Source organism: Cannabis sativa, chromosome 9 (assembly GCF_029168945.1).
Source record: "Cannabis sativa cultivar Pink pepper isolate KNU-18-1 chromosome 9, ASM2916894v1, whole genome shotgun sequence".
Classification (NCBI taxonomy): domain Eukaryota; kingdom Viridiplantae; phylum Streptophyta; class Magnoliopsida; order Rosales; family Cannabaceae; genus Cannabis; species Cannabis sativa.
Window position 1 is genome coordinate 58076344 of NC_083609.1, and position 16370 is coordinate 58092713.

At 24.6% G+C, this 16370-nt stretch overlaps 1 protein-coding gene across 3 annotated transcripts in view; it reads left to right on the forward strand.

The window, feature by feature from the left end:
* Nucleotides 1–5283: 5283 nt before the first annotated feature.
* Nucleotides 5284–16370, forward strand: part of LOC115723393 (uncharacterized) — a 54189-nt gene continuing 43102 nt past the window's right edge. For 2 of the 3 annotated variants that reach the window (XR_009684578.1, XR_009684577.1), the window contains exons 1-7: nucleotides 5284–5519; nucleotides 6139–6546; nucleotides 7210–7326; nucleotides 10301–10848; nucleotides 13309–13491; nucleotides 13849–14050; nucleotides 14850–15705. Coding sequence is in view for 1 of the 3 variants with exons in the window: in XM_030652866.2 (XP_030508726.2) it covers nucleotides 6141–6546; nucleotides 7210–7326; nucleotides 10301–10848; nucleotides 13309–13491; nucleotides 13849–14050; nucleotides 14850–15553 (2160 nt within the window). In the remaining 2 variants the exon portion in view is untranslated. Of the gene's footprint in view, nucleotides 5520–6138; nucleotides 6547–7209; nucleotides 7327–10300; nucleotides 10849–13308; nucleotides 13492–13848; nucleotides 14051–14849; nucleotides 16056–16370 lie in introns of those variants that run through there. The other variant, XM_030652866.2, reaches the window with a different exon arrangement.

Below are 16370 nucleotides of genomic sequence, written 5' to 3' on the forward strand. Positions count from 1 at the left end.
TGTAATATTATCTAAGACTAAACCTAAAGAAGTAACGATAGAAGCATTTGTTTTTAATTTTAAACACAACATTCAATCAATTAGATTCAATACTGATGTTTTTATTTGGTGTTAGTTAAAGTTAGTTAAGTCTAGCTATTATTCAGTTACAACCAGTAGATTTTTTAAAGCTTCATTTTCGACAGTTAAGTTAGTTGGAGACAATATTGTCTTTCCAACACTCTTGGACATTGCCTTTAAATATCAACTTCTTCTACAATCAGAGTTATTTTTTTTTAACTTCTATTTCCTCCTCTTCTAAATTCTCTCTGTACAGAAATAAAGCTATAGAAATGTATCCTCTTATGAGTTCATTGTTGTTCGTGATTATCACCATTGTAACACCAAGTGTGAATCAATAAAGATTAAAGCCAAAGGCTGTTCTAACCGAGAAGTAGACAATTGCCACTGCAAAGTAAAAAATCTAACCTTTGGTGGAAGATTAAGAGACAATCTTTTTCCCCCATCCAACAAACCACCAGATGGAGAATCACGAAGCACGACCTAGTGTTAGATTTAGTGTGACTATGTAATATGCCACATAAGCAACTATTTTAATTAACTAATCAAGTTAGTTAAAACCTATACACGTGTCGGTTTAGTTAGTTGTAGTAGTTGTGTATTAGCTCCTATAAATACCATGTAATCGTAATGAGTAGTCTAATCTCTCTGCTTGTAAAATTTAGATTCATATCAATAAAGAAAGTGCTATTTTATTTCTGTTTAAGTTCTTTAAAGTGGTTCATTGGCTTTGTTAATTGGTTTCGGTTAAGTGCTTGAGTGGAGTGTTCTTGGATGTATATTGAACTCTCTTTGTGTGTGAGATTGAACTTTGAATCTCCAACAAGTGGTATCAGAGCTTGGGTTGATCGAAGATGGATCTTGGAGCTGTTGAAGTTGAATCTTGATCAATCAAGAAGGTGATCTGCTCTGTTGTTTCAAGCTTCAGAACTAGGTGATCAATCGAGCAAGAAGATGGGGAATGTCAAATTCGATCTTGAGAAGTTTACAGGGAAGAATGACTTTGGATTGTGGCGAGTCAAGATGAGGGCACTTCTGGTTCAACATGGTCTGCAGGATGCTCTATTGGGGGAGAAGAACTTGCCTATTGATTTAACAAAATTATATAATTAAATTAAAAAAAATTGAAAAAACTAAAATTCGCTTGCTTTTAGCCTCGGTTGCTACGCTACATATGGCGCCGGTTATTAGCTAGGAACCGACGCCATAGGTACCCCTATGGCGTCGGTTCCTAGCTAATAACCGACGCCATAGGGGTACATATGGCGTCGGTTCATATAAACCCTTTAGCGTCGCCCTGATTAGCGTCGGTAGCAAATTTCGCGAAAATCGACGCTGAAATGGCTTAAAAACCGCCTCTAAAGGGGGGTTTTTGTAGTAGTGGTTTCCTCTTTTTCAAAAAAAAAAAAAATCGATTCACACACCATATTTTTCATAAAGTTAATAAAAAACTTTTATATCAAATTTACGAATCTAACCTATATATAGACACACTCAAATTTAATTATGTGAGTTTTGGTTAAGAATATAGTATACATTACCTAATTAAGAAATTTTAAATATTTAAAAAATACGATATTTATAATCATATCCAAATGACACACCAATGTAACAATAATTAAATTTTTTTTCTTAAGGATCAAAATCTCAAACCCCATTTAAAAATTAAAAAAATACATTACCTAATTAAAAAAAATTAAACATACATGTATTGCACTTAAGATCACCCAATTAAACCTAATTAAAAAAAAAAAACTAATTATACGTGCATTGCACATAACATCAACCTAGTATATAAATAGATGTGAATTGGATTAGATCCCGTTAACATCTAATCTATATAAATACATATTACACAAGGTACTATTTTTTACAAAAAAAATTATAGTTTTATGTTTAAATAATTTTTTTTTACATTTTTACGGTTTTTCATAAAAACAACACGAAAATAACAAGAAAAACTACATAAAAATAACGGAAAAATAGCATCAAAATAACAACAAAAAATAACATACAAATAACAAAAATTCAACAACAAATTAATAAGAATACAACATAAAAAGACCGTATTTTCTGTAAATAAAATCAAAAAAATCGTAAAAATGTTTAAAATTCCGTAAAACCGTATTTTTTATAATTTTTTTGTTATTTTTGTGTATTTGTGAAATAAGTAGGAATTTTATTAAGTATTTTAAGAATATTCCTAATTAAAGCATAAATAATAATATATTCCTATTATATTCTTTAGCCTTTTGTTTTTGTTTTTATTTTTTTTGTTTTTTTTTCTTCTTCTTTTATAATTTGTTTTTTATTTTATTTTTTTATGGCAGCTATTGGTCATAATTTGTTAGAATAAATATTTTACAGATAGATTGTTGTATTGTATGGATATAGATCAATTATAATGCTTTATCTCTAGCTAGATAAATATTGACAAAGATTGAATAATATTTCTCAATGTGATCTCTCTCTTTTTTTTTTTTTTTAAATGGTCACCTGTGATCTTTGTCAGTTTGTATTTATAAATATGCAACATGTGAACTAAAATAATCATGTGATTAACGTTATTTTATTTAGCCACGTGTATGATTGTAATTGTACAATAGAAGTGACCAATATCACACACACGTGTATGATTGTAACGTTACTTATTAGCCAATTTATTGCCATATTAAATATCTCAAAATGACAATGTAAAGATCTAACATTTTTTTTTAAAATAAAATAACTAATTTTATTAGTAAAAGTTAAATAATACATTAGTTATTAAATAAAGAAAAAAAAATTTAACCAAAAAATTTCGTATTACCATAAATTAATGATGTGCTACAGTATTACTATTTCACATTACGTTGAAGATATACACTTAAAAAGATAAACAACGAGAACCTAATAGATTTAATAAAACAATCTCACTCTCAGAAAAAAATAGACTGATTTCACGATAACTTTAGGATCACTCTCTACGAAAAAAAAAATAGAAAGACATGAACAACTTTGGAGAGGAGGAAATCATCTAAGCAGCATGAATATGAGAATTTTGTGCTTGTGAAGAGGAACCTCCCATAAAGAAAGAATATTTTAACTACAAATAAACAAAATATACATTAGTAAGGAAGAAAAAATAAGAAACATATTTACAAACTAACTGTAGCACCATTAAAGGCATAATCTTCTTCTATACAATGGTATTTTTATCTCTTTCCAAAGCTATCTACCAAACTTTATCTTTTTTTTCACCTTCTTTTCTTTATGGAATTTTTTTTCACCTTCTTAAGCATGACCATAATCATCATATATATTTTGAATATCCTGTTGTATGATATATACAATATTGAGCATAGTTAAAACTTTAAAATCCCACAAAACTATGTTCTAGTTCTTTCAAATGTGATACACAAGAGCTGCAATAATAACCACAAAAACTTGTTGAAAAAATAAAAGTGAAAGTCGAAAGTCAAGCATAAAAAATCAATCCAACAACATTATTATAGTTATCTTGAGCATCTGTGAACTTCCTACAAAATAAATAAAATTAAATTAGTAGATTAAATATTAACATATATTAAAATAATATTCACAAAAGTAATATTTTTTTTTCAAAAAATTAAAAATAAAAATAAAAAACTTGTACGATGTAAGGATGTAAAACAATAAATGAATAAATTAAAAGACTGCTATTACATTTTTCATATAAAATTAGAATAAATTATCAAAATCATAAATAAACTAAATTCAGATATATCTACAACTGAAACTATATATTTAATTAAGTAAATTTATAACTCACCAAAATAAAAAAAATAAAAATATATCCTAATTGAAATAGTAATTATTTAATTAAAAAATGATAATAATGTAACAAGAAATGAAAAAAAAACATTTAATACTCTATATGAGTAAGAGAAGGAAAAATAAAAATAAAACATTTAATACTCTATAAAGAAAAAGAAAAAGAAAAAAAAAAGACAAATAACTTTATCAAACTAAAATAGTCTAGAAGGAGTTGAATGAACCTGCTGCAATAAATTTACTATTGTATCTTCTAAGCGATAGATTAAACTGAATATAAGTGTTCTTAAAGTTAATTATGATGCTAATTTTTTTTTCATCTCACTTTATTTTAATTATTTTTGTATATAATGATATGAGAATCAGATGACCGATTAGTTGACTCGTTTTTCTGATTCTTATATGTTGGTTGTGTTTCCAATAAAAGAAATATCCTGATTTGATTGCAGATTGCTATTAATAAAATTGCATAATTTCTTAAAAAAAAAAACTAAAATAGCCAAGTGTTTCTAAAAAAGAAAAATAGATGAATGTTTTTCTTTCTTTTGTTGAATGGTAATAATGTCACATGCTCATAACTCAATTTAGAATGAAATTATAATTTTAAAGAACATGCTCATAAGTCATAACTCAATATTTTATTTTTTAAAAAATGAACATTTATTGAAACTAATTTGAGTTTAATACATTATCAATAAAAAAAAAGAGAAATTATCCATTTAAATTACTTTTTCATCCACCTTAATGCACAAACTGCTAATTCATACGTACAACACGAACATAAATTAGAAATATCTTACAAAAAATTAGATAACAAACTAAAAATATCATCCAAGAAAAATACAAATAACAAAAAAGATCTCATAAGTCATATCTTAATAACACTTTTGATTGGCCATAAATCTAGAATATATTATATAATACTATTTTATTTCACCTTCGTGTGCATTTTTTCTAAAAGTTTTTATATATATAAATATTACTAAAAATTGTTATTTTAGTGATAATTTTTAATCTTTAACATATATTATTTTTTATGATTAAATATCTTTATAATGATAATTATTTAGAGATAAATTGTTGTTAATTTAATTTTAATAACTGTTGGGCTAAAAATACATTTAATGATAACAAATTGTAATAAGTTTGTGACTAATTTTTTTAATAATGGACATTAATGGAATGATATATAATTTATATTTAATTACAATTTTCTTAGTTTTAGTTAATACTATACAAATATTACTTGTGTGAAAAAAAGACTTTTATCTACTTATTTTTTTTTATCAAAAGATTAAATTTAATTATTAGTCAATTAATTGGAGATCGATGACAAATGTGTTTCTTTCATGCCAGCTATTTTCACACCATTCATATTGATTTCTTGTGTAATATTTGTCTATATATAATTTATTAGCACATGTGATATTCAATGAGAAAAAATAAATAATCAAGTTCTAAGATAGTTAACCCGAGTTAGCTATTTAACTATGGTTAGGGTTAACTAAACTGTGGTTAATTTAACTAAGGGTAGTGGTTAAGGTTGGAATAGTTGAAAACTAATAAAAGAGAGTAGCAAGTCTTCCTTAACCAAAAATATCACATTGAGTTCTTGGTGAGAAGCTATAAGAACAAGGATCATTTCTTTTGTTCTAACACACATTAAGGTAAGTGATATTTTATTAATATTTCGATTTTTAATTTATTTATTGTTATAACTATCTTTATTACTAGTTTATATTTTCAAATTTTGAAGTTTGGACAATGATCAACTTCTACTAATTTATTATTGGTTATATGTAGATTTTTAGTAAAAATATTATTTTCGCGCTATTTTTTATTTTTGGTATCTAAAAAAATTATACTCAATTTATTTTTATATATATAACGTTGTATATTGTAGTTATACTAGATATCCCTATATTTAAAAAATTTTAAATAATTAATAATATCAAAAATAAAATTCAAAATAATAAGTTACACGTATATGTAAAAAAACATGCATGAGTACAACTATCTGTTTAAATTTTTATATAAACATTATTATGAAAAGAATTAGGATATAATGCTCTTATATCTTTGGTGTAGTAACTAAATCTTTTTTTTTTAAAAAAAAAAAAGATCAAAAACACTTCTACTTAAAATATTACACATGGGCTAAGATTATTTTATCGGCTGAAAAATAATAAAATCAATATATATATGTTACATTGTATTACATTTTTTTATTTTAATGTAATATCTCTCACAATTTTGCTCATTTTTTGTTCATTAATTTATAGCTAGATATGGGAGATGAGAAGAGAGGTAGCATTGCATTTTTCTCAACATATAGACCACCACTACCATTGGACATATACTCGTCTCCTCTTTTAGTAACATCAAGAAAAGATGAGCTTCACATGACTGATGGACTTTCTTACAATTACAATGCCCAAATCATTCCATCAAATGCTCTTAAAAAGATTCTCACTCGACCAAAAATGGCTTCTGAAGGCAATGAGGCCGATGTAGACTCAGGTCGACTCTCGGCCATGGTTTTTGTCTCTGAGCGCGAAAACCTCGAAACACTTCACATTGCTCTCCAATTCAAAAATGATGATGAAAACTCTCTTAGAGTGAAAGTCTTTAGTTTTTCTGATGTTTTCGACACATTCAATGGTATTCGAATGGAGGATAGCGGTTGCATTGCAGGTGATCAAAGCTATTTATTTATTATTTACAATTTGACATCTTAAGATGTCTTACACCATATCAACAAGGTACCTATAATTGATTATTAAATTAAAATGCATCAATAATAATTTATCATTTCTTATAGTGCGTGGTACTTTAGTTATGGTGCCCTTTAATATTTTTTATTTATTAATTATAGCGGTTGTAGTCCTTCAAAAGAAAAAAAAATCTACAAATTTTAATATATATTATATGTAAATTATATATATACATATTAATTATAATAAATATCGGTATAAGTACTCAAAGTTTTAAGTTTGTAAGCGACATAAAGTTTTTTTTTTAGCAACATATTATAAGTACACATGTGTAACTTAACCTACATATTTATGTCTAAATCCAATTACTAAAACAAATGATTTAGAATCTGTGTCTTATATATGTGTGTCATGTTTAAATTAATAATAGAGTCTGTACTGACGAGATTAGAGAAAAATTATAGTTTTACAAATATTAAGTACTTATGTCGTAAAAAAAAACATTAAATTTATACTACTTACAAACTTAAAACTATAAATATATATGCTGTTATATTTACCTTATTAATTATTTTAACTTGTCTTTCAAATTATATATTTCACAATTTTCTCTCCCAATCTACATTGTTACCCTCTGTCGCAGGTGATTATCTTGTTTATGTCACCACCAAAGATGAATCGAGAGATCGTCGTCAACCATGGACTGCTGTCTACAAAACTAACCTTAAGACTTCCAAAACTAGTCGCCTTACTCTAAAAGGTTGCTTCCTCCTCTCAATTTTTATTATTAAATTGCCCTTTTTTTTAGTGATATCTAACTTGAATTGTGATAGTAAATATTACATATGTTCTTTATAAATTTTAAGTGCATTTTCATATTTTGGTAAAGTTTTGGAAAGGTAGATCAAAGAACTATGAATATATAGAATGTTATCTTGAAAAATGTAATTTGATGTGGTATATTCAGGCCGGCTGGCTAAGGTCATTTAAATTTTGGGATCTTACTTTCAAAAATATATAAAAATATATTGAAAAAAAGAGCTGAGATGTAAAATGACTCTAAATTTAGAAACTAAGTTAGTAAATGTTTTCTATTTAAAAAAATTAAGAAAATAGCTAAATATAATAAATTAGCTAATAAAAATTATAAAAATACATTTGTCACATATTTTTTTTAAAAAAATATATGTAATAATAAAATTAAGTTATATAAATTTTTTAGTATTACATATTATTATATTATAACAAAAATGAATAAATATATTACATCATTAAATATATATATAGCAGTATTTGATATATCGTATTATTGAAAATTAATATACTGTAGTAATAAAATTATATACCACAAAGAAATTATAACAATACTAAATTAATACTAAAATATATATATATCATGCTAACAAAATTATATATACCACTATTAAAATATGAATGCATACCAAAGAATTTGTATATAATAAAATAGAAACTAAATATCATCTTAAATGATATACTATTGACAACAAAAATCATATACCATACAAGAAAACGTATATATACGAACAATAAAAAATAAAACAAATAAATTAATATAATATTATTAAAAAAATTGTATTTATCATATTAACAAAACTATATATCACCTTTATGTATAATAAAATAAAAACTAAACATGCATTATCTAAAATAAAATAATATGCCATACAATAAAACTTATATACCATATAATAGAAAATATATACCTTACAATAGAAATATATATTATAATAACAATAAATAAAAATAAAAATATAGAAGATGCTAATTAAATTATATATCATGCCAACAAAAGTACAATAGAAAATAGAACTTAAAAATTATTTAAAAAATACATATACCATTCACCAAAACATATATACAGAAAATAATAATAATAATAATTATAAAAATATATCTATTCTATATAAATATGGCTATATAACACAATTATTGGTTTATGAGAAATTATTGGGTGACTTTTTTTTTAAATGTTGCAGTCAACATCCATGTAGTTAATTAAACCTAAATATAATTAATCCACCTAAAGTGTTGCAATTAATAATAAATTTGTTCATATTGTTTATTTTTTTATTAAAAATTATTTTCAAATTTTGATATTTAGAATTAATTAAATTTAAATATTATGTTAAATTAAATTTGAATGTTTTGATAGTTTAACGAGATGAGCATTTTCATTAATTGCGAAGATAAATTTAGGACGAATAATAATTTTTTTTAATTACTATTACAAAGTATAATAGTAATTTTTGTTTTTATTTAAATCACTATTATTTCAATGATTATCACTACATTGAATATTATTAATTTTAAATTATGATATTAAAAAAGACTAAAAACTAAAATAAAATTAACATACGTGACTTGGCACGTAACATCTATCCAGTATTTACTAACCAAATTATATACAACAATTAATATATATATCATGATAACAAAATTATATACTACTATTATAAATAATAAAATAAAAGCTAATTAAATATTATTTAAAATAAATAATCATACAATCAAAATATATAAAAATAATAATTAAATATATGTAGCATGCCAATAAAATTATATACATACATTAAAATATTTTTATTATGCTAATAAAATTATATACCACTATTATACATATCAAAATAACAAATAAATATATCATCTAAGAATAATAATATACCATACAATAAAATAGAAATACACCGTACAACAAAATCTATATACCAGCAACCCATAATAACTCATAAAAACTTTAAAAAATTAACATAACTTTTAAATAAAAAAGATTTTAACAAAACTATTATAGATATACCATAATCTTTAAATAATTTGCTTCTAATTCTAAAAAAAAAATAATGATTTTTTTTTTATGTGACAAAAGACAATATAAATAATAAATAGTTTAAAAAGGTCATTTTTCTACAAGTTTTGAAATGATGACATTTACTGTCCTAAGATTTAGGGGCCATATGCTATAATTTTTTGAAATGAGGACATATACTAATATAGTCTCATGATTTGGAACCATTTGCTATAATTTCCCTTAAAAAAAGTATTATAAGACTTAAACTCACATAATTGTGTACTGTGTCATACATCCCAACCAGTGAATATTTATTGTTTACAATATTACACATAATTTTATTTAAATAAAAACCTAATGAAGTTTTTATTTTTTATTTGGGCCTCCCGCAAAGTGTAGGGCTTAAGCACGAGTCTAGCACGCCAATGCATAAGGCCGACTTAGGGTATATTGGATATATTAGTGTGAATAGATATATGGGATAATTTCAAAAAAAAAAAAAACACAACACAAAAAAATTACGAAAAATACGGTCTGTACGAAAATTTCAACATTTTACAATTTTTTAGATTTTATTTACATAAAATACTGTCTTTTGATGTATTTTTATGTTGTATTTTTGTTATTTTGTTGTTAATTTTTTTTTTGTTATTTGTATATTATTTTTTATGTTATTTTATTGTTATTTTGATGTTATTTTTTTGTTACTTTTATGTGAGTTTCTTGTATTTTTATAGAATAATACCGTAAAAATATATAAAAAAAAACTTGAAACATAAAAATATAAAATTTTATAAAAATTGATATTTTATGTAATTATCCATAAATAGATATTCCATTATAATTTTATTTTTTTTGTCACGAACATATTATACATAGATATCAAATGAAACTAATTAATCATCTTATACTTGTAAATGAATTATAGGAGTTGCTGATTTAAGTCCAGCAGTATCACCATCTGGAAAGCAAATAGCAGTGGCATCATTCCAGAATTATGGGGGCTGGGATGGCGAAATCGAAGATCTTAAGACTGATATTTTTGTGATGAACACCGACCCACCCTTGGGTCGCAAAATGGTTATAAGGAATGGTGGTTGGCCGAGTTGGGGAAGTGATAATGTCATATTTTTCCACCGCAAGGTTGGAGATTTTTGGGGTGTATTCAGAGCTGACATTAGCAAAGGTCGCGCAACAGAATTCTTTCGTGTCACTCCTGATGGAATAGATGCTATGACTCCAGCAGCCATCAATGCTACTACTGTGGCTGTTGCAACTATTCGTCAAAAATCTAAATTTAGTGACATTCGGGTAGGGACACAATATCGACACATTGAAGTTTTCGATTCAACTGGACAACAAAACCCTAGACAAATTACGATGAACATAAGACCGAAAGCCGACCATTTTAACCCTTTTGTAATAGATGGTGGAAAGCGCATTGGTTACCATCGTTGCAAGAGTGAAATGTTGAAGGTACGTTACCAATTAATCTAAGAGAAAATTATATTGTATACCCACTTTACTTTATTTGTTTTGATTTTTACCTTCATTTTTCATTCTCTTTAAGATATACCCACAATTATAGATGATGTCCCTATTATACCCCTTAAGTTAATGTAAATTATATGCTAAACTTAAGTGGAAGGTGGGGTATATTTGGCAACTCACTCACAAAAGTAGGTATATTTCAATAAAATATAATATAAGGGTATTTTTGATTAATGGACACAAAAAATGGTATTTTTCAAGTTATCCCTTAATCTAATCATATACAAGAGATTGCTATAAAATCCTTATGTATGGTGTCCAACATTTCTTTTTTTTTTTTTGAAAGAATATGGTGTCCAACATTTCACTCTTGCATATATTGTTTATTAGTGGTATATTTTTTAAAAAAATAATACATTAATTATATTTTATCATTGATAGTAATAATGTATATGTATATGTAATTTATAAATTTAAAATTTACATAACACACTAAAAATTTATAAAAAATAACAAAAATATGTTAACATAATTTATATTTTTTTTTTACGTTTTGAAATTTTTTATTTACAAAATACTTTTTTATTATAAATAATAAACTGTTGTTTTTGTTTTGTTTTATAGTTGTCATGACACTATTTTGGTTGTTTTATAGTTAATTTATCGTTGTCTATTTACTTTTTGTTGAGAAAAGTGTATTTTTGTAAATAAAAATTTTAGGCCGTAATATTGTACGTAAATAAAACATAAAAAATGATATTTTTGAAAAAATCCCTTATAAATAGGGGCTAAGTTGAAAAATACAACTTTTATTAATCAATTAATCAAATTTACCTCTAATTTTATATTTAATTGAAATATACCTCTTTTTATATATATTGTACTCAAAATACCCTGACATAAGAGAGTCACATATAGAGAGTATCTAGAAGTGACAGGGGAAAAAGTGGTACAATGTTTAAAAAAAAAGAGGTAAAAATAATAGATTTTAAAAAAGAGGGTAAAAATAAAAGAGAATAATATAAAAAGGATATAAAGTGTAATTTCCTCTATATAAATAGTTACATATATACAGTAATATATATACTAATAATTAAAAGAATTAATTGATGGAATTTATTACATAATCCCATATTTTTTTTTTTTAAAAAAAAAACGCCAATATAATTTCATGAAAATTGTCTGATATAAATTAATAATATATTTACATATTAGGGTGACTATTCAATGGTTACATTTTTATTGTAACCATATGGTTACATTTTTCTTTAACATGTAATAGCAGGTTACTAATAGGTAGACTTTCCTTTTTAGATTTAATTAATTATAATTAACTATTTTCTTAAAATAATTAATTAAATAGTAGACATTCCTTTTTTAGAATTATTTAATTATAATTAACTATTTTCTTAAAATAATTAATTAAATATTTAACAAGACCTCTTTTAGTAATTAATATTTATATTTAAATTCTTACTTGAATTATTTTAATAATTAAGCCATTTAATTATAATATTTACAATAAAAATTATTTTTTTTACAAAAATTAAACTTCTTTTGACACAAATTAAAATTCTCTTCTTATAATAAATTTTCAAATAATTAATTATTTTTAAATGATATTTAATTATTTTGTTACAATTATATGAACTAAGTATGATGCCTCAAGCTAATCAATCGATAACAAGTGCAGCCATTTTTTTTCTAAAAAATCCTTCAACTTATTTCATTTTTTACTTTTTAAAATATTTAAATAAAAAAATTAAATAATTAAGTGTAATAATTTAAAATTAAGATTACAAGTATAATAAAATTTAAATTATAAAATTATATGTGTATAATTTTAAATTATAAAAATTTTTGCTATAAAATTTTAAATAATTTAAGTATAAAAATAATAAATTGCTAAAAGATCCTTATATAGTAATAAATTGCAAAAAATTAATTAATTAATTATAATTAATTTAATTTTAAAATATAATTAATCTTAATTAAAGTTTTATAAGGAAATAAATGATTAGGTCACTTTCAGGTTACAAGTTATTTATTATTTATTTTTATTTAATTTCTAAATTAATCACAACCATTTAATAATAATCCAATGACTTAAAAAAATGTAACCATGATGGTTACAATAAAAATGTAACTATTGAAACCTCTTCCTTACATATTAATATGATAGTGAAGTGATGAAACTTAAGAGACTACTTAATTAATTACTGAGGCATTCTTAGTTTAGTTAATGTTCGTCATATAGCCATTAAGACTGCTCATGAATTAGCAGTGGGGTGGATGATGAATTAGTTTGGATTAAAGATTATTTATCTTTTTATTGATGCATTAAATTTTAATTATTGTTAATAAGAATTTAGTTTCAAAAAATTATATGCAAGTGCTAATTATGTATATTTATAATTATTACATATATATATATATGTGATATAGAGTGGAGACGATATCGAAAGACAATTCCATAAGCTTGAGTCCCCACAAGAAGAAGTAGGGTTGTTTAGGGTTTCAGGAGTGTTTCCAACATTTTCTCAAGATGGCTCAAAGCTTGCCTTTGTTGATAATGAGTTCAAAGCTGTGTGGGTAGCCGATAACAAAGGATTGCGTATTGTTCATGAGGTACAACCTATATATAAGCATAAGTTGTTTATTGAGGAGTCTTAATTAAAACTTTTTAATCAACTTTTACGCCCGAAATTATACGTCGAATTATTTTTTTAATTTTTTTAATAGCGGTATTTGTTATAGTTACAATATCATCTCTGTAAATTTTTAAAAAATTCTGAATAGTTTACAAAATCAAAAATAGAATTCTTGTAACTATTCAAAATTTTTAAAAATTTACAAAAATAATGTTGTGAGTACTATAACGAATACCTCCATAAAAAAAAAAAAATTCTAATGTGTGATTTCATGTGTAAATATTGATCTTAGAAGTTTATTTATGATTAACATTAATTAATTTATATATTATAGACAAAAGGCCCAGACAACATCTTCGCACCAGTGTGGAACCAAAATCCAGAAAAAGATGTATTGTATGTATGCATGGGACCATCTTTCAATGCTAACAAAAAACTTGACATTTGTGCTATTCCTCAAGTCTCAAGTGGTAGAGGACATTATAAAATTCTCACAGCACTTAGCAATAATGCATTTCCTTCTACCAGTCCAGATGGTAAGCATTTTATTTATTTATTTATTTAATTACATTATATATCCATTATATAAATAATAGAAAGATTATTAGGTTATGAATTATTTCAGAAATACCTAAAAATAATAAAAAAAAATTATATATATATTTTTTAAGTAATTTGTGGCATAAATACTTAAGTTTAAATATTCTTAATTGTAGATAAATACTTAACATTAATTTTTTACGGTAATAATATACTTAAGTTATATTTTTCGAACTTCGGTAAGTATATGACTATCAAGTGTTAAGTTGGTCTACGTCATTAAATTTTTTATTTAAAAATTAATATAAATATACTAATAAGAAAATTATGACAACCTTTTGATTCCAATGACCAATCATGACTACCATTGACACTTGACAGTTAAATATTTACAAAAGTTCCAGAAATATAATTTAGGTATTATTACCATAAAAAATTAAACTAAGTATTTATCTGTAACTGAGGATTAAACTTATTATGCCACAATTTATTTATTTTACTTTTCTACTGATTTGTATTCTCTCTAAATTCGTAAAAATATTATATAAAAAAAATTCATATAAATATATATAAAAAAAGTGCAATTTTAGGTATTTTGTATAAATTTCTTCTCCTTTTAATCATTATATTCTATATTAAGTATTTTTAGTATGTTTGGTAAGTGTGTTACATGAGATTTCACACAAATTTTCATAAAAGTTCAAATAATTTAGTATGACGAACAAAGATTCAATAATAGTTTTGACACTCACGTACAATAATAGACTGTTTGAACTCTAATTTCAACATGTACAGGAAGTAAAATAGTATTTCGATCAACAAGAGATGGAGGAGAAAAAAAATACAAGAATTTATACATAATGGAGGATGCAGAAAGTGGAGATTATGGAAATGGGGAAATAACAAGGTTGACAAATGGGCCTTGGACTGACACACATTGCCAATGGTCACCAAGAGGTGATTGGATAGTTTTCTCTTCAACAAGAGACAAGCCAAAAGGGGCACCAGAGACTGATAATGGCCTTGACCCAGGATTCTTTGCTGTGTTTATAGTAAAGGCAAATGATCCTTCTGTGGTGATAAGAGTGTTGGGAAGTGGAGATGATCTTGGTGGGCATGTAAACCATCCATTCTTCAGTCCTGATGGAAAGAGCATTGTTGTGACTGCTGATCTTGCTGCTGTGTCTGTTGATCCAATCTCTTTGCCTTTGTTTTTGCACTCTGTTAGACCTTATGGAGACATCTTCAGTGTCGATATTGACCCGGATGACATTAACAAAAACAAGAATGTGAAGAACTTCAAACGTCTTACACATAGTAGGTATGAGAATTCTACTGCTAGTTGGACAATGTTTTCAACTAATGACCCAAAAGCATCATGGAATCTACTATTGAAGGAGGACTATGATTATGCACCTACTTGCCCTTATGCATATCCTGATGGTGGTGAAAGTTGGCACATGACTGGTCACCTTTGTATTCCTAAAAGATGTTGTTGAGTAATTAATTATGTATCGAAATTTATGTAGTAAAACTTTTTAAAGGATTGTTCTGTAGATTTTTAATTTATTTTGGTATTTAAAAAAAAATTTAGTTTATTTTTTTTCTCTTTTCATGATCGCGTACATGTTGTAGCTATTTAAGGCAACTAGTAAAATTTTCAAAAAATTCTGAATGATTTACAGTGTCAAAATTTAGATTTAAACAATTTCTTACACTGTATTATAAGAAAAAATAGTTGTGTATGCAATAAAATAAGTAAATTTTATTTTCGACATTGTAAATTATTCAAAATTTTTTGAATATTTATCCGTGATCATAAATAACTATAACATATACGATCATGAAAAATAATAAATTCGTATGCCAAAATAGATAAGAAGTGTAGCAAATATTGTAAACTTACCCATTACATATATGTCTTTGTTTCTCATTTTACTACGTACGAGTAATGAAACTTTGTGAGACCCATCATAAATCAATGTGATTAGTTATGTTGTATGCTTATGTTTTTCAATACTAAAATTTGATGTTCAAAAAAAAAAAAAAATACTAAAATTTCAAAGTATACCCTTCTTCTTGTTTTCAAACTATTGCTATAACAAATATAAAAGATAGAGATAATGGATAGGGAAATTCGATATTACATTTTAAAATTATACACATGTTTAATTATACCACCCATATCAAAGTAGGGAATATATATACTTTTAGGGCTTGTTTGGAACGCCGTATTAGATCGTATTGTATTGTATTGTATTATATTGAATTGGATTATATATCATATTTTTATATAATACTATGTTAAACTTTAAT